Source organism: Acipenser ruthenus, chromosome 2, assembly GCF_902713425.1.
Source record: "Acipenser ruthenus chromosome 2, fAciRut3.2 maternal haplotype, whole genome shotgun sequence".
Classification (NCBI taxonomy): Eukaryota; Metazoa; Chordata; class Actinopteri; order Acipenseriformes; family Acipenseridae; genus Acipenser; species Acipenser ruthenus.
In genome coordinates, this window is record NC_081190.1 from 958,744 (window position 1) to 981,592 (window position 22,849).

Below are 22,849 nucleotides of genomic sequence, written 5' to 3' on the forward strand. Positions count from 1 at the left end.
TCAGCTTCTGTCAGATGTTTCTGTTTTTTAATGTGAAGGTTACGATCATATTAATCATGTACAGGTGTAGATTGATGGCGGTGCTTGACCAGCCTGAAACCAGCATAGCTCAACTCCTGACGTTAGTACAATAGGTTTCTTTAAACCTGCAATATCCGAATCAGGCATCGATCGTATGTGTAAAAATATAATGTTTCACCTTGTAACGCAACGTTAATTATACTAATCTATTGCTTAATTTTACTTAACATGGTTAAACTGGGTAGTTACGCGAAGTGACAGCGTGTAAAAAATAAAACAGAATTATTATTTGTTTATTCAGCAGGCACCTTTATCTAAGGCGACTTACATAAACTAGGGGTGTGTGAACTATGCCTCAGCTGCAGAGTCACTAACAACGTCTCACCCGAAAGACGGAGCACAAGTAACTTGATCTGAGTCACAGAATGAGTCAGTGGCTAAACCGGGCTTTGAACTGGAGACCTCCTGGTTACAAGCCCTGTTCTTTAACCACTGGACCACACAACCTTTTCTACAGGAGTTCTGTCTTTTTTATTTATTTATTTGTATCTGCAAGTTAATCCATTCTGTCGTGCCAGCTGAATACCGTTTTAGATCCATAGTTAAATGTGCATTGATTAGTTTCCATCTGTAGCGTTCATTTGGTAGCAGCAGCCTGTGCAACTGACATATGCCAGAGGTCCATAGGATAATATCTATCTAACAGGATCGGATATGACGTGACAGGTTCTGCTGTAATACGCATTACAGCAGGATCCGATATGACGTAAAATCCAGGGTGTTGCCAATTCCAGTTCATGTCACTTGCAACAAAACATGTTGTAACTGTGGAGAAATAGGCAGACAAAACATGGGAACAATATCTATTTTTTGTTTAATACGTATATTAATACTGTAGTAAGTAAACAATGGAGGGTTGTCATGATATTTCATCCATGGGGTATGATCATCGGTATGATTTAGGGAAGGTTCAGCTCTCGATACGATTATTTGGGACTCCTCTGTTTGCTCTTCTTCAGACTCTCTCCAGGGCTGCAATGTCCCTGGTGCTGTGAGGATCACATTTGAACACAGTATTCCAAGAGCGGTCACCAGTGCATTGTACAGCCTCATCTTGGATTTGTATGCTATTACTAACAACCCTTCTCTTGTGTTCTTTTCTGTATCAAGATAATAAATCCAGGGTGCACCTACAAGTACAGTACAGCGCAGTGGATTAAATTAACTAGCGCTTGTTCCTGGTATCCAATCACTTCTTGTGGTGTAGGTCACATGAGCTAGACCACTGGAGACTGGTGTGAAACCAAGCTACAGCACAGGAACTGGTTTTGTACCAGGAATTAGCAGCAACTTTTACTTCAATTGTATGTCTGTGTATTCTTCCAAATTGAAGTATAAAATACAAGCAAAGTACCAAAAGATCTTCAACTGAAGAAAAGACCATGATAAGAAGCTAAGCACTGTTGTAAATTGATTAATTTAAACAAACATGGGACTCAGCAATTAAATATATAATGACTGTCTGACCATCCCTGGGATTGAAAGAAAAAAAATAGAGGTTGAATAAAACTTTATTAAACAAATCAAAATCATAACAATGTGTTTAAAAATAGGTATTCAATAAATCTATGGAATAACGCGTTGGTTTCAAAACAAGAAATGCTGTCCTCCCTCACATTTACAATTGAGTACCAATCAATGGCAATTAACTGCAGCATGGCACCGTGTAACAATTTTTTTTTTTTTTTTTTGTTCCTGGGTAGTAAGTGTTATTTCCTAATTGCTTATGCCTCAAAAGTATAGAAAATGGCTATTATTCCCCACAAACTTTGCTTTTGTGACCAGGACAGTGATATTTTGAAATTTACCTATTTCCAATGAGAAAACAGGCGAATTTGTGTCTTTTCGTTCACATAAAGTCAGAAAAAAACAACATATGAATCCAAATTAACATGTATTTATACTAAAGTAATACAAAAATGACTACAAAAGATTTAGAAGTGAGTAGTTTTTCGAGATTTACGATTATACTGTAAATTACTTTCACGAATCAGCCCCCAAATGTAGTCTCCCATCTTGTTCTCGTTATACTGTCCTTGGTAGCGGCGTTCAAAGTCCAGTATATCCTGGTGGAAGCGCTCGCCTTGCTCCTCCGGGTACGCTCCCATGTTCTCCTTGAATTTATCAAGATGAGCATCAAGGATATGGACTTTGAGGGACATCCTACAGCCCATTGTGCCGTAGTTCTTCACCAGAGTCGCAACCAGCTCCACATAGTTTTGGCCTTGTGATTGCCCAGGAAGCCCCGAACCACTGCGACAAAGCTGTTCCAAGCCGCTTTCTCCTTACTAATGAGCTTCTTGGGGAATTCATTGCACTCCAGGATCTTCTTTATCTGTGGTTCAACGAAGACACCGGCTTTGACCTTTGCCTCAGACAGCTTAGGGAAGAAGTCTTGAAGGTACTTGAAGGCTGCCGACTCCTTATCTAGAGCTCTGACAAATTGTTTCATAAGGCCCAATTTGATGTGCAGTGGTGGCAACAGCACCTTCCGGGGGTCCCAGCCGCACTCATCATACTTCAAGGCGTCCAGCAAGGTCTTGATGCTGTTGTAATCCTCTTTGAGGTGCACCAAGTGAGCCAGGGGAAGAGACGGGTACTTGTTACCATTATGGAGCAGCACGGCTTTGAGGCTCCTAGAGGCTGATTCGTGAAAGTGATTTACAGTATAATCGTAAATCTCGAAAAACTACTCACTTATAAATCTTTTGTAGTCATTTTTGTATTACTTTAGTATAAATACATGTTAATTTGGATTCATATGTTGTTTTTTTCTGACTTTATGTGAACGAAAAGACACAAATTCGCCTGTTTTCTCATTGGAAATAGGTAAATTTCAAAATATCACTGTCCTGGTCACAAAAGCAAAGTTTGTGGGGAATAATAGCCATTTTCTATACTTTTGAGGCATAAGCAATTAGGAAATAACACTTACTACCCAGGAACAAAAATTGTGTTACATAGTGTTATTATCCTCTCATCTGGGGCGCTGACATTTTTACTGCTGTACTGGCATACCAAGGTCGTAAACTGCCTTTTAATTGTCACACCCCGATATGTTATTGAATTGATTACATGACAACTGCAGTTTGATGTTACTGTGTAATCCTATTTGCTATGCTTTGTTTGATGAAAGCCCCTCTCCATTGGAATTTCACCGGAGGGTTGCTCCATGCCTCACTCTGGAGTTGCAATATCACAGCCCAGTCCTCCCGTGCTCTCTCTCTCACTGTTTAACTTCCAAGGCAGTGAAATGCACTCCAACACACCTAGCGCAACACTCAGTCTCCTAAGAATTTGCCTGTGATTTTTAAATGCTAAAGTTAGAAATCTTATTAGACTTTTTTTTTCTCAAACTTGGTCCCTAGCACATCTAGTTTTCATATATTTGTATAGCTTATTACTCTAATAATGTTGATAATGTTGTTGAAGCTGACACCCTGGGATCCTTCAAGAAGCTGCTTGATGAGATTATGGGATCAATAAGCTACTAACAACCAAACGAGCAAGATGGGCTGAATGGCCTCCTCTCGTTTGTAAACTTTCTTATGTTCTTTAACTTGGCTTTTATTGTATTTATGTTTTGTTTTATTAGACCATGTTGACTTCCCATAGTTCTGTTTCTTTAATCCAAACTTGGCTTGACAGCCCCCTGCTGGCCGTAGCGGTAACTAAACTAACCGGGGTTGCTGCGCTGCTGCTGTTGTTGTTGTTTGATTGCACTGCGGCTGCGTGTGTTGTTGTTTGATTGCACTGCGGCTGCGTGTGTTGTTGTTTGATTGCACTGCGGCTGCGCGTGTTGTTGTTTGATTGCACTGCGGCTGCGTGTGTTGTTGTTTGATTGCACTGTGGCTGCGTGTGTTGTTGTTTGATTGCACTGCGGCTGCGTGTGTTGTTGTTTGATTGCACTGCGGCTGCGTGTGTTGTTGTTTGATTGCACTGCGGCTGCGTGTGTTGTTGTTTGATTGCACTGCGGCTGCGTGTGTTGTTGTTTGATTGCACTGCGGCTGCGTGTGTTGTTGTTTGATTGCACTGTGGCTGCGTGTGTTGTTGTTTGATTGCACTGCGGCTGCGTGTGTTGTTGTTTGATTGCACTGCGGCTGCGCGTGTTGTTGCCGATGGTGCCACAGGGTCTCAAGACAAGCCGAGCGGAGACGGAGGAGGAGGCGGGCTCAGGGCTCCTACAGTACACTGTGCAATCCTGCCATCGATGCTGCACGACTCGCCTGGATTAACACATTCAACAGCTTTAGAAGAACCACTGGATATTATTATTTAAACATTGCAATAGCAGCCCTGCCGTTACTAACCCCCGATAATCAGCGAATCCCCGTTATATGATACATTATCCAGTTGCTAAACCCGTCCTATCATCCATGTGGGTTCGGGACCTCTGTGTTTCGGACTATGGCGAGGAAAACAGTTAGCAGGAAAAGGAAGGCAGCGGAGCAGCAGGCGGAACAGGTAGGTTTCATTTGGATCCATGTTATTGTTATGTGATTTCTGTAAATTCAACCAGCAGCAGGACTCGGGGCTCACGGAGAGTGCTGTTTATGTATCTGACTACGAATTGAATCCCTAAAAACACGAGCAGCTGTGATTACCCACGAAAACAAGATCACGGAAAACGCTGACGTGTTTACAAACAAATGGTTGAGTAAAGGGGCGCGGGTAATCCTCGGTGCATTGCTATTGCATAGGGGATCTCGCTGAAGTAACACCAGCAACCCTGCTTCCGAAATGCGATCCCCGGTTAGGCCCAGGCCCTTGTAAATGACCAAATCCTAAATGCTATGTGAAAACACAAGTCGATCTGCCGCCCTGAGGAGGACGAAGCAACGCTCAAAACAAACAAAATGCGAAACAGATTTGGGTTGTGGTGTGTGCTGTGGCCCGCGGCTTGCGGCCTGTTCTTTTGGAAAGGCCGCGGAGTTAGTATCCGGAGCAGGCATGGGTTCAACAACCTGTGAACGAAGCCAGTGGCAGCTCCTTCATTTTCAAATCAACCCTTCACAGTGCAGTGTGCAATCTGTAATCCACGACAGAAGCAGACAGAGCCACGCCGCGTCTTCGCGTGGATCACTGGGGTGACCACACCAGGAGCCGTGTCACCAGCAAAACCAGTGCAGGAAGAGCAAGAGCAGTCTTACGAAGTTACAAAAACAAAACTCTTTATATATATATATATATATATATATGAATACCGGTATCGTTTTCATTGTTTATTGTACATCAGTTGCAGGTTGCAAAATTAAATATGATGTACAGTGACAGTTGGTGGTTAGGAATAATAAACGCGTGCAAGGTCAAAAAGGTTGATATTTAAAATGACACAACAGTTTCCAACGTGTTAACTCTACGCACCCGACATATAATCAGTACAGCCTGTCGAACAGCACATAAAACCATTGTAAACGAGCTAGAGGTATGTGTGTTGACAGCGGGTGGCTAGGTGATGCTTTTGTTACTTACAACAGAACCATGATATCTTTTATGACAGAGAGATATAGATCTGCGTGCATTAAAAAAAAAAAAGAAGTACGTTGCAACGTTTCATTGTGATCGCCTGGGCATCATACGGCTGCGCAGTGCAATAATATATTATTAGACAAGGCGAGTAGTGGTTAGGGCGCTGGACTCTTGACCGGAGGGTCGTGGGTTCAATCCCAGGTGGGGGACACTGCTGCTGTACCCTTGAGCAAGGTACTTTACCTAGATTGCTCCAGTAAAAACCCAACTGTATAAATGGGTAATTGTATGTAAAAAATAATGTGATAAGTCACCCTGGATAAGGGCGTCTGCTAAGAAATAAATAAATAATAATCCGTAAGTGTGGTACTGCCACATTAGTGTACCCTTACATCCCTCGGTATAACTTCTGAGAGAGAGTGTAAATGCAAGCTGTGGCTTCAACGTGCCTGGTATGACTGCTTGGCACAGGCCCCCGATAGGACATCATCATAAGGAGATTTGACATACGTCATTTCTACATTATTTGAATAGGCTGCGTATCTGTGTCTCTAACCTGAAGTAACCTGAAGATGTCTTTCGTAATCTGTAATGCATAACCCCCCAGATCGCTGTTAATGAGTTTCCCTTATTCGCGCGGAGGGCCCAGCAGCATGAAGAGCGGCTGTCTCGCCTTGCAGACTGTATCCTCTCATTAGTATTTGTCGCTGTGAATTAGTTTTCCTGGAATGCAGCGGCTCTGTTTGTCTTGATTTCCATTGGGTCTGATGCCCGGTGAAAAGGAAGAACAGAGCAATCTTGAGAGAGACAGAAAATGAAAGAGCTGCTGTGTAGTGCAGAGTGGGGGGAAAAGCTGCTAGAAATCTAACGTTACCTTCTCCTGCCTCGCAATACGCATTTAACAGCAGGAGAAGCTACACTGGCATTTTACTTCAGTCCTCCTAGCTTTCTCATTGGCTTAAGCACTTGTGTTTCCGACTCGAGGGGCTTGTTTTTACACTTTATAAAGATCAGTAGAATCAATGAGAGAGCCACATTAATATTTACAGGGATGGAAATCAGACTCCTATTGCATAGCAGTTTTATTACCAGTTTGATTAACCCCATTGTATTAGGTAACAAGCTCAGGTGTGCCCTATTAAACTCCTAGCAAAACCAGGAATTATGTCCATCCCTGATTAAGATGTTTGTAAGCGTTGAGTATTACAAAGTAGTGTCTCCAGAATGATCTTCTTAAGCCCGCTGCACACAGCCCGACTCAAGCCATCCCGACTCATCTCATCTGAGTTTGCACAGATTTTGCGATCAGTTGTGCTCAGTTTTGGTTTGACGTCACAGTTGAGTTTTTCCCGACTGGGTGTCTCACACTGCTAAGACTGAATTAGACGGACCACAACTAGATCCTGGTGATTGCTATGTATGCAGATTTAATTAATACTGCCCTGTACACATTTTTGTATTAACTTAGCCCAGCATAGCGACCCTCATATTATGCATGGCATCGTATGCTGATTAGACGGCGGAGACAGCGCCGCGCGGCAACCAAAAAAATAACTTAGCCCATTAATTTAGCTATTGATCATTGATACCGTGCAAACGTTTCAGACAGTGTTTGACTTTTTGTATAGCTTGTCTACTGCACTTTAGCCTGTGGTAAATAAAATCCAACCTGTTGATTTTTTTATTTGACTTTGGCGGTTTTTTTCTCAGCGTGTGGATCTAGGGGCTTGTGATTTGTGACCTATTGGAGATCGACACACCGGTTACTTCTGTTTTAATGCAGTAAGAAAATATACGCTGACAGTAGATTGATAATAAAAAGGTAAATTGATCATTTATCTTTGATTAGTAAATGCCTAAAAAAACCTATTCAAATGTGCACATATCTGATATTTTTGAATTCAGGACACTCAGAGCAATTCAAGACTAATGTATTTTTACATGTGGAACTACAGCTGTCAATATTCCGTCATCTTGTATGACAAGTTACATGACAAGCTACGTCACTTAAACCTGCTTCACCATTGGTTGACACCCTCATGACTAATCAGTCTCAGTCAGTCTTGGTCGGCAATCGCTGCACACAGACAGACTGATCACATCTGAACGAAACTGCGTCTGAAAAAGATTCAACATGTTCAGTCTTCAAATCTGAAGACATCCCGACTGCAATCTGCATAATCTTGGTTTTAAGGGCACGCACACTGATACGATTCATCCAGACTCTGTACGGCCAGATGAGATGAGTCGGGACGGCTTGAGTCGGGCTGTGTGCGGCGGGCTTTACAGACACATGATGAAGATGCTGTTCATTCCCCTGAATGTCTACTGCCATATAAGGTGTTTGTTTATTTTCTAACACCGCTGGGCCCGTGGATCTGAGCAGTTCAATCTGAATAGTGCTATTTCTGGAAAACTAAACCACTGTACGCATTCCGGAAAATGTTTACAACATGAGTTGGCACTTGGTTTTGTGAAAACTGTGTTTGGTCTTTCAGAAAACATTTCCCTAAAACAATCTGAATTCTCGTGAGCATGTTATTTTGCTTACTTGATGTAACTGCACAGCAGATTACAGCAGCATGGAAATAAGACTCCTGTTGCATAGCAGTTTAATCCGTTCCAGGTTTTTAATATGAGCTTGATTAGCTCAGGTGTGTCTTATTAAGCACCTAATAAAACCGGGAATGGACGTGTGCGATGGGAGTCTCCCTTCCATCCCCGATGTACGCTGCGAATGATTCTGCTCATAGATCTGTTACTAGCCAGCAGGTGTTGTTTTCGGGGTGATGTAAACATGTGGCCCTGTGGCTGTTTGGTCCCTGCAGCTGGCCTGGGGTGAGTCGGTGTGCAAGCGGAAGCGTCTGCCGGTGGTGAAGAAGTCTGTGGTGTGTTTCCTGAAGGGCCGGGAGTTCCGGCAGCAGCAGCAGCAGCACGAGCACCACCTCCAGCAGAGCCTGCGGGGCTGTGCCGCCCAGCGACTGCCAGGCATCCTCCGCGAGAGGGAGTTCACCCTCGGCACCCTCAACAAGGTCTTCGCATCCCAGTGGCTCAACCACAGGCAGGTGGTGTGCGGGACCAAATGCAACACGGTAAGCTGGGCAGCTTTCAAAAAACTGCAGTGTGTGTGAGTGATTGCAAACATAGTGTTTACTGTTAAAGGTGTTAATAGCAGTTCAGTGCCTCAAGTGATCCAAGTATAAGGGAGATGCAGCTTCCACTCTATAGCTGTTTGATGCATTTCATTATAGATCATCTGTTAATAGCCAAGCCTTTAAAATAACGTTTTTCACACATTTATAAATCACATAAGAGAAATCAATCAATCAGCGTTATCGATTTGTCAGTGTCCTGTGCATAGAACAGAGGCACACTTTTTTTATTATTTATAATGTGTTAATATGTGATGTGTAAGAGACATGACAGCAGGCAGAACCTCCTGCCTGCACACACTACCGTCTCTTCAACAGTAAGAGACCGCTTACACACAGCATACTAACTGTTAGCATCACCAGCACCATCATCATTATTCTGCTGTGTTTTTTAGTAACCTTCCCCCTGCAACACTCTGCCCCTAATGGAAATGACATCAATACATCGAACACAGGTGGTAATATGTCTTCCCTCCACTAGGGGCATGGTGTCCCCGGTGGACAGGTTATAATGGTTACATTCTGGTGTGCCACCTGTACTTAGAGATGTGTTTGAGAGTTATATTGAGGCCTCAGGAGTGCTTTCAAATGTAATGTCATGACTGAAGAAGAATACATTAGTTAAGAGAACTGATTTTCCATATCTGTTGTGTGAGGTGGGATCCTAAAACCTGCTGCACAGGAAGTGAATCCACAGTTTTGTTTCAGGATACACAGGCTGCACTTGAAGGCTGAAAAACAAAACTGCAGTATCTACAGAATAACACAACTTGGAGACAGATTTTGAATACAGTGTTGTGCTATATTTAAACAAATATTTGCACTGCTCTCTTTCGTATTTGATCAGCTTGTAAATTTCCAAGCATGTGTATTTCATCCATGTCAGATGGGGGAGGAGGGGGGGTGAGTGAGATTATTCAGCAGGCAGCAGTTCCAGCCAGCCCCATTCTAGAGCAGCTGTGTAAGCACTGTGCTGTGCTGATCTTGCACAGCATGTGGCTGTGTGTCTTCTCAGTATTGCTGTTTGTACAGTCATAGGCGCTGCATTGTTCTAGCAGTTGCTTTCCCCCGTGTTCATTTATTGACTGGTTTATTATCATCATTAAATACAGTAAAGGTCCAGTCAGAAAAGGTCGGTGCTGGAGTGGGGTTTTGGGTTTTGCGCTGATGGACAGTGGTGTTTAAATGTACCATTGTTCAGATCATTATTAGAAATCCACTCTCAGCCGGTCAGTTCCAGTTATTTAAGTGTTGTCTCGTTCACAGTAGACAACCAACTGAGAGTTCTACAGACATGGATGGCGGTAATAACTATGTATTGTGGCTTTTAATGAAAACATTTTTAAAATGTATAATAATTTAATATGTACAGCTGACCCAGTCTCTTACAGTCTTGCTTTGCATTGTGGGTGACAGAGCCGCTCAGCCTTGCATTCCTTTTGCTCCCCCAAGGTGCTCACACAAAGACACTTCTGCTGTAAGATACAAGGACGACTTAATAATCAGCTATAGAGTAGATCTATTAAGAGACGTTCAGGCTGAGTGTCATGATGGAGAGGTTTGGAATTGCTGATTGAAAAGCTGGCTGTACAGGGGAGTTTGTACAGAAACTGGTGTTTAGCCCAGTAGGAAGCCTTGGTTTAAAACTGTTTTAAAGAGCAGTGATGTGCCCTATATTGCACAATATGGGTCTGCAGCCAGGGATGGCTTGATTGTGAGCCCTGACCCTCATGCCTGTCTCCCTCTCCCTCCGCGTGCTGCTGCAGCTGTTTGTGGCAGATGTGCTGACTGGGCAGATCACTAAGATCCCCATGCTGAAGGACCGGGAGCCTGCCTCTGCTCTGCTGGACCAGCAGGGCTGTGGGATCCACGCCATCGAGCTGAACCCCTCCCGCACGCTGCTGGCCACTGGTGGAGACAACCCCAACAGCCTGGCCGTGTACAGACTACCCACCCTGGACCCTGTTTGCGTGGGAGACGTGAGTTCATGCAACATATTGTATACTGTAGAGCTTCGTAACAGGGATGGAAGTAAGACTCCTAGTGCATAGCAGTTACACCCATTCCAGGCTCAAGTGTGTCGTATTAAACTCACAGTAAAACCAGGAATGGATCAAACTGCTATGCATTGGGAGTCTTCCTTCCATCCCTGATATGATTCAGCCATCTGAAATGTCATTGTATCAGGTGGAAATGATATCACGTTGAAATTAGCTGTACTGTTTCATTTTTCTTATTAACAATGTCTTATAAAAATAAAAAGCATGCAGAGCTTGATAATAAAGAAAGTAATTCCCCAAAAGCTGCTGTTTTATTTTGGGTGAAATCATGCTTTATTTTCCCTACGCTGGCCTTCAGGGGCTTGTTGGTTATTCAGCTGTCATCATGCTGATGTGGAGAGTACAGCACAGTAGAAACTCAAAGTGGCACGGTCGATGTCATGAATGGGGTTCATGATTGGTTGAAAGATCCTAAGCCCTATAATAATTGTGGTGTTCTAGAATATTCAAACATGAAAAGTCCACGTCCGTCCCTGCATTTAGGAACTGGCAGCGTATCAGAGAGGATGTCTTGAATTTGTATACAGAATGTATACAGAATACAGAATAACTTTTTCCTAATTTCCTTTTTAGGACGGACACAAAGACTGGATCTTCTCAATAGCATGGATTAGTGACAGCATGGCGGTGTCTGGTAAGTTGTGTAGAGCACACACACACACACACACACACACACACACACACACACACACACACACACAGGCTCTCTCTCACACTGCTTCACACACTGTCTGTGTGATACAGGACACCCATGTGCAGCCTCTCTGTATTCTGTCACGGTTCTGTAGTGTTGTTCCATTTTTGATGGGTCATCATTTCTTGGCTCCTAGAGGGTAGAAATGAATTATGCTGTCATTGACTGGAGTTTATTTCCATGTCATGCAACAAGTTTTTTTTTTTTGTCTGTGATTCTGGTGCTATGCCTCGTTTCCACTGTCTGGCGCTACAGGCTTCGGCTAGCCACAGAAATCTAAAGAGCGTAAAGGATCGCAGTGAGTGTTAAAAGCACATGAGTTCTAGGGAAGCCAGCGAGGGTTGCTGGGAAGGTGTGCCACATCTGAATGTTCTGGGAGTTTCAAGATTTTGTAAAGGAAGTAAACAGCAGGCACTTTTTCAATTTTTTTTTCATTTTATTCTTGAATTTCTTCAAGCTAGCTCAAGAAGTGGCAATTACAAAATTATATATATATATATATATAATGAATTGTTTTTCAGTTCGCAAGAGCTCAGACTCCCAAGAAGCAAAACGTGTGTTCAGTGTTGACACTCTTCCTTTGACAGGGAACTGGCGCATTAAAAAGAATGCGCCTTTTTTGTTCAGTAATAGATATGAAAAAAATATTGTTAAAATCCAATTCCCATATCATAATGCATGCATTTTTATAAAGGAACATGTCAGAGCTACTGACTGATGGTAATATACATTAGGCAAGATAAACTGGAATTGTTTTGTTAGCTCTGTGTAAGTGGACTCTCCCCTGCCCGTGTGTGTGTGTGTGCCAGGCTCTCGAGACGGCTCCATGGGTCTGTGGGAGGTGACAGAGGATGTGCTGTGTAAGACTGGGGGCGGGCACGATTCCACTGGGGTGCCCACCTACTCCCACATCAGCCACCGCGCCCTCAAAGACCTCCCCAAGGAGTACACCAACCCCTACAACTGCAAAGTGAGAGCGCTGGCTTTCAACAGCAACAGCAAGGTCAGAGCTCAGTACAGCAAGCGCTGCTAACGGAGGGGGAGCCAGACAGTCAGCCAGTGCTGCTGCCTGAAGTACAGGGCATCACATCACAGCCAATATCATACATTGGGCCAGTTTTTTTTAATGTTGAATCGGGCAGACAGTAGAGTTTAAAAAAAATATTCAATGTGCTGATTGAAATACAGTACTACAGTGAGTAGCAGATCAATCAATACTGCCCCAGTTTTCATTGCCAGAATAACATTGTGACCCTGTCCTGCCGTTGTGCTGTAAAGCGGATAATGAGGACAGTGCAGTACACCTGGTACAGAACTGTTTACCAACGGCTTGCCAAGGGAGTCCACGGCTTCTGAGTAGCTGCTTTATTTCTCTTCAGGAGCTGGGAGCCGTGTCCCTTGATGGATACTTCCACTTGTGGAAAGCAGAGCACAGCTTATGCAAGGTAAGGTTCTCCCATGAAGATTCTGCATGCCGCTCTCGTTGTAGGGATAGTGATTTCTGAGTTGAGAGTACCAAACGCGTGGTACTAGGTGCAAAGCATGTCCGTCAGTATGGGAAGAAGCTGAAGCAGCTGACAGGCGTTGAAGGGTTGGGGTAGTGAAGGTGGGTGAATGTAAGGCATACAAGCAGCTTACTTTGACATAGAAGCCTGATAAATGCAGGGCACAGAAAGACTGTAAAGGATTGCAAACCACTTTTTAAAGCGATCCGGATGTCATTTAAGTCTTGTGCTCCTCTGTGTTGCAGCTGCTCTCCACCAAGCTGCCGCACTGCAAGGAGAACGTGTGTCTGGCATACGGACAGGAGTGGTCCGTGTACGCGGTGGGCTCGCAGGCCCATGTCTCCTTCCTGGACCCCAGGCAGCCCCCCAACAATGTCAAGTCTGTCAGCTCTCGGGAGAGGGGCAGCGGTGAGTGCAGGCAGAGAAGCAGGTTGTGTTTCACAAACCACTGCCAAACTCAACTGAGAAGACAAGAAACTTAAGTAATATTTTAATCACTTAGTTGAGCAGACATGATTTCTGAAATGTAGGGGTGGCAATAAGACTCCTATTGCGTAGCAGTTTCACCCATTCCAGGTTTTACTACGAACTTGATTAGCCCCAGAGTATAGGTAACAAGCTCAGGTGTGTCTTATTAAACTCGGTAAAACCAGGAATGGATCAAACTGCTATGCAATGGGAGTCTTTCCATACCTGAACCAGTCCCTGTTCACAAAACTATTTTATGAAAATGCTGTTTAAAAACATTGTCTTAGGTGAAAAATCCGTGTAGTGTTTTCCAGGTGTTGGTGACTTTTCAGGTGTTTTAAAAGCTTTTTGCTCATTTAAATAGATATCTGTTGTGAGTCCTGGCTGAGGGTTGCCTGTGTTGGTCTCCTCAGGCATTCGCTCGGTCAGTTTCTACGAGCACATCATCACGGTGGGCACGGGCCACGGTTCACTGCTGTTCTACGATATCCGTGCCCAGCGCTTCCTGGAGGACCCCGTCGGGGCGAGCTGCGGGCACAAGGGCAGGCTGGGAGAAGGGATCCTCAATCTGACCACGGGCAAGGGCTGGCTGGTGAGTCCACCCCTCTGTGCACTCACACAGGTCCTGGAGTTTATACAAAGAGCAAGGGGTATAGCTGTATTAAGAATTTGAGCACCTGCACATGTGGGTGGGTTTGTGTCCCCTTGTCTCTGTGTGCTTGTGTGCTCTGTGCTCCTCATATTGTGCTCTCTCCTCCCCAGAACCACGACGAGACGTGGAGGAGTTACTTCTCAGACATCCCCTACTTCCCCAACGCCGTGTACACGCACTGCTACGACTCCTCCGGGACCAAGCTGTTCGTGGCGGGCGGGCCCCTCCCCTCTGGTCTCCATGGAAACTATGCCGGCCTCTGGAGCTAGCAGCATCCCCTCCTCCACACACCACTTCCTCCGAAATGTATTCTCCCCCCTGGGCCCCACCTCCCATTTTGTAATATATGTTATATTATTATTATTTTCAATTAGACATTATTTTGTGGTATGATTTTATTTGAAATACATGTTTTTATTTTCACTGGGTTATGTTTCTTTTTCTTTCTGTCTCTTTCTTCTGATTTGGTTTTAGTTTTTGCTCCTGCTTTTGTGATCGTCTCGCGCCCTCATTCCCTTGATCTTTTTCAATGCTTGGGGATTCTTTTTTTTTTGTTGTTTAAGATCTGTACGTGGTGTCTCTCCTCTACTTCAGTGTGAGGTAGGACTTTAATTTATTGCTTAACCTCTTCTGTGATTTTCTGTGAAAGTCGGAAGGGGTGGGATGTCTGTTTTATGGTACCATGTGTGTCTGTTAAGTACTAGAACAAAAAAGTGCATCTATCCTAAATGAATACGTTAACTTCGCTTTATAAAATAGATAAAACAATGAGCTAAATAATCTTTGTCTGGTGGTCACCACTTTTATACGCTCATGAATGTTTTTTACAAAGTACAAGTCTAAAGACATTGTATTGTTAAAAAAAAAAAAATATATATATAACAAAAAGCAACCAACAAAAACTAAGCCTCTGTTTGCAAGAAGACAGGTTCTGTGCTTTAGAGGACTGTTTTCTATGAGTTTTAGGGTTTGATTCTCAAAGCTATGTGCTCCAGATTGTCATTAGCGCACTTTTTATCTGAAAGGGGTGGGGAAGAAGAAAGTGCAAGTGGATTGTCTGGTTTGGTAACGTTATTGTGAGCTCATGCTGATTTGGAGTAACCAGCTTTGAGAATGTAGCTCTTTGTGATTCGTGGTGGATCACTTGGGCACGCTCTTATACTTTCTGTAAGTAACGCAGGCCTGGTTCATGTTGTGTAGAGTGTGTTTGAGGACCAGTAGATGAGAGGCTTGGTTTACTGCTTGTTTAAAATAGTACCTTCAGGTGTCATTTTAATTGTTTGGTCATTTAGTTTGATTCTAGGTTCTGTTGGCTCAGTACTGACTTCACACCATTTTTTTTCCCCCTAAATCTGCTTTTACTTTTGAGCTTCTGGAAAATCCTGGGACTGAGCCACTTTCCTCCATTCCATTCAAATCACATGACTGTGCGACTTTTCTACTTTGCCTGCCCCACTTACTCTCTCTATAAATGTGAAGATGGTGTGTCTGGCACAGTTGATGATAACTGAACCCAGAAGCACTCGGAATGATTCCAAACACTAGTAAGGGAATTGGAACAAAGTGATTAAGTTGAAGACACTTTACTTCACAGATGTGTGTCAGGACATGACTAACGGTTCTTATCCTTTGTTTGTCATTTGAAACAGTGGCTGCTTTTTAAAATCTTTTTATTTATTTTTTTACTTTAGCTACTTAAGAAATTTGTTGTATGGATGGGGTTCATTATGTATATGAAAGGGCTGGAAGTAAGACTCCCATTGCATAGTGTTTTTACTTCCCTGCTTTTATGAGAGCAGTGAATCGACCACAAACGAATGAAGTCGCTTCAAATGTCACTTTCCTTGCTTCCTTACAATCTTTCCGAGTGGTTCTTGGCTATGTTGCTCCATTGAAGTTGTTTTAATTTCTCTCAATCTGCCTTTACCTGGCATTGAATTTTACTTTGAGCTTTTTTTGGAGAATCCTTAATGCCGGGGGCTAAACAGCCTTCCTCATTCCATTCAAATCATGTGACAATATGACCTTTCAACCCTGCCAGCGCCACCTAACAGTATACATAGAGTCGGTGGGACTGGCAAAGACTGCTTTAGTTGATAATGATGATGACGATGATGTAACAGAACCCAGAAGTACTCTGAATGCCTACAAACACCACACAATAGAGAAGGAAATGGAAATAAGCAACTCAAATGACATTTGAAGCTGCTTACTCTCTGAAGTATTTTTTTGAATTCTGTGTTGAAGTGCTTTGACCGAGTTCAGGAGCTGCTCTTCAATTCTTTTAGCTTGCCAGAGACATATAATGTTGGTTGGATCAGCCAACGCAGGGGTGGCCGAAGCTGCCCCTTCCACTCCTGGTCTTTGTTCCAACCCTGGTCTGAATTGTTTAACTGAACCCATTAACCCTTCATCCAGACCCTGAAGCAGTTGATGATCTCATTGTACCTGTTAAACCTGGAGTGGCATGGCCCTCCAGGATCGGGATTCGACAGCCCTGAGCTGAAGTGTCTTTATATTAGTAAGTGACAGCACGAGCACAGCCGTGTACAGCCAGCATAGCTAAAGGAAACATGTTTCCAAAGCTCTAGCCTGGGTTACATACCGTGTGTGTGTGACAGACAACTAGAACTGAAGAGCGCAGCAAAAATAACCTTCACCTTTCAAAGCTGTATTAATGGAGATTTACTCAACACAGCTTTTAGCGTGTCAGGGCCTTGATGTGCAAGATTAGCTACAGTAAGAAATGTATATGTTTGTTTAAATTCATTTGGACAAATGCACGTATCCGATGTGCGCTGGCCCTGAGTCTTGCAGAAGGGGTGGATTTACTGTCTTTTATAGCCACACTCAAGCAGCATTTCCAAAGCTGCTGTGTTGTAGTGCCAAGTTGTTTGTGTTTCGTTGCTGTGTTGAGAGCTTGTTCACTACTCCTGGAGGTTGGATTGAGTGCACTAGAACAGGGACATGATGTGTATGGCAGGCTTGCACAATTCAGATCCTCCTAGTCTGTGTTCCACCTGTACCTTAAATTACTGAGCTGGGTCCATTTAAGCCCCGTTCCTCTGTAATCCGCTCATTCTTAAACAGTGCTTGTAAAAGCAGGAGGACTCCAGACCATGAGGACTGTATCTGCATCACTGACATGTGCCAGGGTTCCACAGGGACTATGTGAATATCACACTTCCAGAGCAGCACTGCTGGATTGACATGTGCCAGGGTTCCACAGGGACTATGTGAATATCACACTTCCAGAGCAGCACTGCTGGATTGACATGTGCCAGGGTTCCACAGGGACTATGTGAATATCACACTTCCAGAGCAGCACTGCTGGATTGACATGTGCCAGGGTTCCACAGGGACTATGTGAATATCACACTTCCAGAGCAGCACTGCTGGATTGCTATGTAGTGAGACTGGCACTGAGGAAGCATTGCGCTCTCTTAGGAATAGGGTCTGCATTGTTCCACATGTAAATAAGGTGGTTATAAAACGAACTGGCCACTTTGGCTGATGGAGTGCAAGATATATGACCTTCACCAAGTCTAGAAAACAACAGACTCCAGCAAAACAATAAGACAATGTGAGAATGGTCTGATTGTTTAGTTATTGTAGCTAACAAAATAATTCCAGAAAGCCACTAGGGGCGTGCTGTGGAGCACATGGTATAGCCCTCGGGAAGCTGATCAGTTATTTGATGTTATAAATGCAAACACAAACAGCAATGACTAATTGATCAGTCCTATCAATGTCCGTGATCACACTGTTTTATAATAACATTGCTTTACCGATCATCGCAGTACGGCGCATTCTTAAATGAGACCATCACGGTTAAAGTAACTTCACTAATCAAGCTGCACAAATTCAAATGAAAAAGCAAATGTGCTCCCTTTATTTGTATGGTGGTTGTAACAGAAACTGAGTAGTTATTTCAGGGCAATGTTTTAATTAAACACTAGAAAAATGTGCTTTGTCTTACTTTTCCTAAGCTATAAAACTGTAACATTGTACAAAACAAATAATCAACTAAATGAGTGAAGTGAAGTGAGTACACATTTCATCAAGATGTGGCACCAAACATGCTGCCTGCTGTGGGAACTATAACAATACATAGAAATGCTTTCTAAAGATCCGTAATGCTGGACTGTGCTGACGTTGAGGGTGTTGTTGCCTTTATACCACAGGTGTGAAGAGTTCCAGTGTTCAATAACGTTTTTATATTCAATGTGACAGAGTGCATTTTTTATTAAATGTTTTATTTCAACAACTGGCTGAATGGCACTGTTTCAAATGATGCTGTGTTGCTGTGCATAAGCGGACCTTGATCTAAGGAAATGTAGTTCTGTAAATGTTTCTATTGTGAACTGATATTCTTCCACAACTAAGATTCCTGTTTAAATGAGTACCAGTAATATGCAGGTATGCAAGAATATATAAATAATTCTTGAAAATACAATCCAAGCAGAAATTGCTTATAAGAAATCTAAAATGAGTTTGTCATCCAGGGCACAATTCTACAGCCCAGCCCAGCAATGTCTTTTATGTTTAAGTGCAGTTCCTGAGTATGATCTTTGTTTCTGACATTTCCAGTCATGTAATTTTGTATGGGGAAGTCATTTCGCACAGACTGAGCTGCCTGAACTCTCACCTTGTCACTGACCCCTGATACCTGACCTCGCCTTCCTGTTAGAGACGCCCAACACACCCCATATTGACTTGTATTACACGACAGAGGCACTGATTGCTCCAGGCCTATGGGAACTACAAGTTGGAATATACTACAGTATACAGAATTAGGATATAGTGTGATAAACCTGATGTCATGCACTTGTTAAATCTCAGCACAGCTCCAGTCTCTATTGAATGAAACTGCCACTGACTTGTACTTTCTGTTCGTGAAGTCAATGTGGATTAAAACTGCTCCATCTTTTCTTAAAACTGCTGCTGTCCTAGACCCTGATTTAGCTGTAACCTGGGACTGCCTCGCCTTTTCTTTAGTGAAGGTAGTCCATGGTTAGGGCAAACTGCAATCTGTGAAACCTGCAGGAATTGTTAGTCATGCAGCCTGAATTCTAGTATACAAAACAAGCAATATACAGTATCAAACACATGACAAAGGGGACCAGTGATGTTGCTAATGCTAAAGATTGGAAACCCTTGGTTATAATGTCTTTAATGTCTTTAGGAAATTGCCTGTACAGTATGTGTACATACTATATATTCTTATTCAGTATTAAATACACATGGCAGTCTGATATTCCTTAACAAGCTTTCAACTTGACTTTACAATATCAGCTGTAGTAGAGCAATCAAACCTTGCAGATTGCCAGCAGTGTGACACAGTGTGGCTTCTTAAGTGCACTGTGGTAGCTTAATGTAATCACAAGAGCATCCAAAGTGTCAACTATACCAGCCTTTACACCAGTGCTACGCAACTCTGGACCTTGACATCTATTCCAGTCCTGATCTTTATTCCAACCAGGTTCTAAATGTGTTAAATGCCTCTAAGCAGCTTCAATTCACTACATTAGAACCTGCTTGGAGTAAAACCTGGGGCTGGATTAGATCTTGAGGGCCTGAGCTGCATACCACTGCGCTACACCAAGGTCTACTGATGCTGCCTGCTCAAGTTTCATTGTTCATTGCTGAGCAGTGATCTAGTGAGCAGGTGCAAGGTTGAGTGGGCTTGTTACAATTATTCAGATTAATGTGGTGGTGAGAACCATGTTCGTTTTTGCTGTGGTAATAGAAATGTTCATAAGATATTAACCCTGCTGTCCTTGTAGATCTCACCACAGGAGTGGGCGTGTCCAGGTTGTTGTAATGTGTTGTTTATATTCTTTGTGGTGGATCTGCATCTCTTCTTGAAATACCTTGTCTGGTTCATGTTTTCTTCAGTGGTGAGGCAGGCAGTGTTCTGTGACGCTGCCGTTACGATCCTGTCCCGTCAGCGAGAGGAGGTTAAAAGCTCTCGAACCACGAATGCAGACGAGCCCGGCTCTTTTGCACAGTGGTTAAGACGCTCTCTTGCAGTGTGTGGGGTCGTCAGTTCACACCCAGCCTTCGCCCTGTTACAGCGGCATTCAAACACATAGGATTTTATTTAACGTATTCTATGCTCTCTTACTTCCAAATGGAGGTGCAGTCACTTTGCAGCTCTTTTCCTAAAATATTATTGGACATGTAATAGTCAATGCATTGAGTACATTTGAGTGTTTCACAAGGGAAATGTGACCGTGTACATGAGAGGGAAGGATTTGTGCTGTGTTCATAGTGTCTTTAGATGTGTACATTCATACAAAGTGTGTTTGTCACCTTGTCCTCTGCTGGAATATGCTATTTAGAAATGCTAAGAGAGTCGTTGAATTTCTGAAGTTTCTTTTTAGTATTTGTGAATTCAGCCCCACTGGGTGTTTAATAGTTGTGGATGATGGAATACACTGTAGAAAATTGCTGATAAAGAAACTGCACGTGAGACCAGGACTTGAGGAGGGAATGCTGCCTGATGTCTCTGCTTTGTATTAAGTTACTGTAGCGCACACTGCTTTCAAAGCTGCCCCATTACACTTAGCAAAGCCGCTGAAGAGTGCAGAGTTTCTTAACTTGCCTTGGCTAGCTTCTGATTGTGAATGACACGCCCACGAAGGGAAAACTACACTGTCTTTAGGCTTGTCCTTTCAAAAAAAATAAAAAGCGTTCATTCATTCTTCTCAAAATTGCAGTCTCAGGGTTATAGCACTCCTGTTTGGTTTTGTTCAAAACGGACCGATCCCTACTAATACAGCTCTTCTGTGCCTTTTCGTATCTGGTACCAGACATTTATGTAAATCTGGACAGGACTAACAGCAATGTGTGGATCCCGTCCTGGCAGAGTACAGTAAGACTGGCACTGTGGACCGCCAGCGGGCTGTGGTGACCAGCTCAGCACTGACATCACAGGTTATGTATGCAAAGCCTAGCATCTTTCATCCCAAACTCGACCCAATAGTATGCATTCACAGTGGAACCTGTCTTCACCCACCTCATAACAGGCATTTGACAAGTCAAAGTGTAAGACCAGCTGAGATGCCTGCAACTAATGTTCTTTGTGCTTTTTATTTTTATGCAGTGAAACCTGTCTTGACGGTCACCAGAACTAAGGGGCCCATCTGTTCTTGCCAGCTTTAGAAACCCCAGAAAGGATTCTTTCTGTAATAGACAACTCGAAGACGCCAGTTTCCAGTCCCATTTGGTGACCATTATATTCAGGTTTCACTGTACTTTGTCACAATGTATTCAGGTTTCACTGTACTTTGTCACACTGAGAAGACACTCCACTGCCTGGTCACTTTATTAGGACATGTACCTACTATTTGCCCCCGTTTGCCCTGATCAGAACCTTGACCCGACTTGACATCGACTCCACAAGGTGCTGGAAGGAATGTTAATCCATTCACTCATTAATATTTCCTGCAATTGGTGTAGAAACAGGCTGAGCATTGTGATGACAAATGCGCTGTTCAAGTTCATCCCAAATTTGCTCAATTTATAGTGAAATCCAGGGATTGTGGTGGCCATAGAAATGCCTAAAGTTAACCGCTAGCACGCCAGTCTGGCACAGTGCATGGGAGTGTTATTGTCTTGAACGTCGCCAACGCAGTCGATGCAAGTACAGCGTTGTTGGGTGGGCTCGACCTGCAACAACGCTTCAAATCTACAGCATTCATAATCAAGGCAAGCAGTGGACAGTGCAGGGCTGCTGTGTCATTTGTGTAACAGAGGGCCCTCTGTATCATGGTCACTGCTCTACCCTTCCCTCTCAAGGCTGAGAAGTGTTCACTGGAAGCACATGCTGATCATCCCAGTACTCCCTCAATAGCGCCCTTCACGCAGGGCAGCGGGCACATTAAGACACAGCCTGGCACTTCTCTCCCTTTCAAACAGGATCCACAATGGACTGGAGCTGCAAGAAAACCAAGGATCTTTCTGCAAAACTAAAATTCTGTTGTACACAACCCATCCTACGTGATACAAAGACACACGAAAGAAGATGAGCGCTTGAAAAAGAGTCGCTCAACAGTTTGGGAGGAAAACTGATCTTTTTAACATTTTAAAAGTTTTTACCTTCTTTGTAATAAAACTGAAAGGATCATTGTAGCTACAGCGTCAGCAGAACCATAGAGGGACCACAGCAATACCAGCAAAGACAACCCAATGGATTCAGAAGCAGTGTTAGTGGGAGTAGCTCGCGCCTGTGTATTGGTTCATCCTACTGTGACACCACTGATATGTTGACATATGAAAATGTGACACGTGTGGTTCCATTCCTCCCTTAGCTCATACAATTGTAGCCTTACACTTTCTTTCACCTTAATTAGAGCAAGCCTGCATTTTCATTAAAGCAGTGCTACTGGGTGAGAGATGTCCCTTATTAAAATGTCCCATAGTGAAAGCACATTAAAGAATAGCTATGGTAAAGCATATAAAAAAAAAAAAACTACAATAAACAATGCAAAACATGGTAAACTACAGTAAATGCATGGCATAGCCATGGTACAAGAACTGCAAAATCTCTGTGGTAAACTGTTCGAAGGGGTGTAGTAAACACAAAGCTCAATAATAACATGCTGTGGAAGCTCGATCAGCCTTCGCCCGTGCTGGTTCTCCTCACAGCTGCCTAGACTATTCGACAGTGTTGGGGAAAAGCAAAACTCCTGAACCCTGAGAATTCCTTTTCAACAGTGTCAGGGAAAAGCAAAGCTCCATAACCCTGAGAATTCCTTTTCAAC

The 22,849-nt window shown here is 43.3% G+C and overlaps 1 protein-coding gene across 1 annotated transcript; it reads left to right on the top strand.

Moving 5' to 3' along the window:
- The first annotated feature begins 4,106 nt into the window (after positions 1 to 4,106).
- LOC117963251 (DDB1- and CUL4-associated factor 12-like) lies at positions 4,107 to 14,504 on the top strand. The gene is made up of 9 exons (XM_058985879.1): positions 4,107 to 4,545; positions 8,379 to 8,642; positions 10,469 to 10,681; positions 11,336 to 11,396; positions 12,266 to 12,459; positions 12,836 to 12,901; positions 13,207 to 13,369; positions 13,843 to 14,021; positions 14,192 to 14,504. Exons 1-9 carry the CDS (start codon positions 4,489 to 4,491, stop codon positions 14,348 to 14,350), a joined length of 1,356 nt encoding a protein of 451 aa, XP_058841862.1. The 5' UTR covers positions 4,107 to 4,488; the 3' UTR covers positions 14,351 to 14,504.
- Positions 14,505 to 22,849: the final 8,345 nt, after the last annotated feature.

Coding starts and splice junctions, on each gene's coding strand:
- LOC117963251 (XM_058985879.1), top strand. CDS start 4,489: ATGGCGAGGAAAACAGTTAGCAGGAAAAGGAAGGCAGCGGAGCAGCAG. Junction 12,460..12,835: donor CTTTCAACAGCAACAGCAAG/GTCAGAGCTCAG, acceptor ATTTCTCTTCAG/GAGCTGGGAGCCGTGTCCCT. Junction 13,370..13,842: donor CTCTCGGGAGAGGGGCAGCG/GTGAGTGCAGGC, acceptor TGGTCTCCTCAG/GCATTCGCTCGGTCAGTTTC.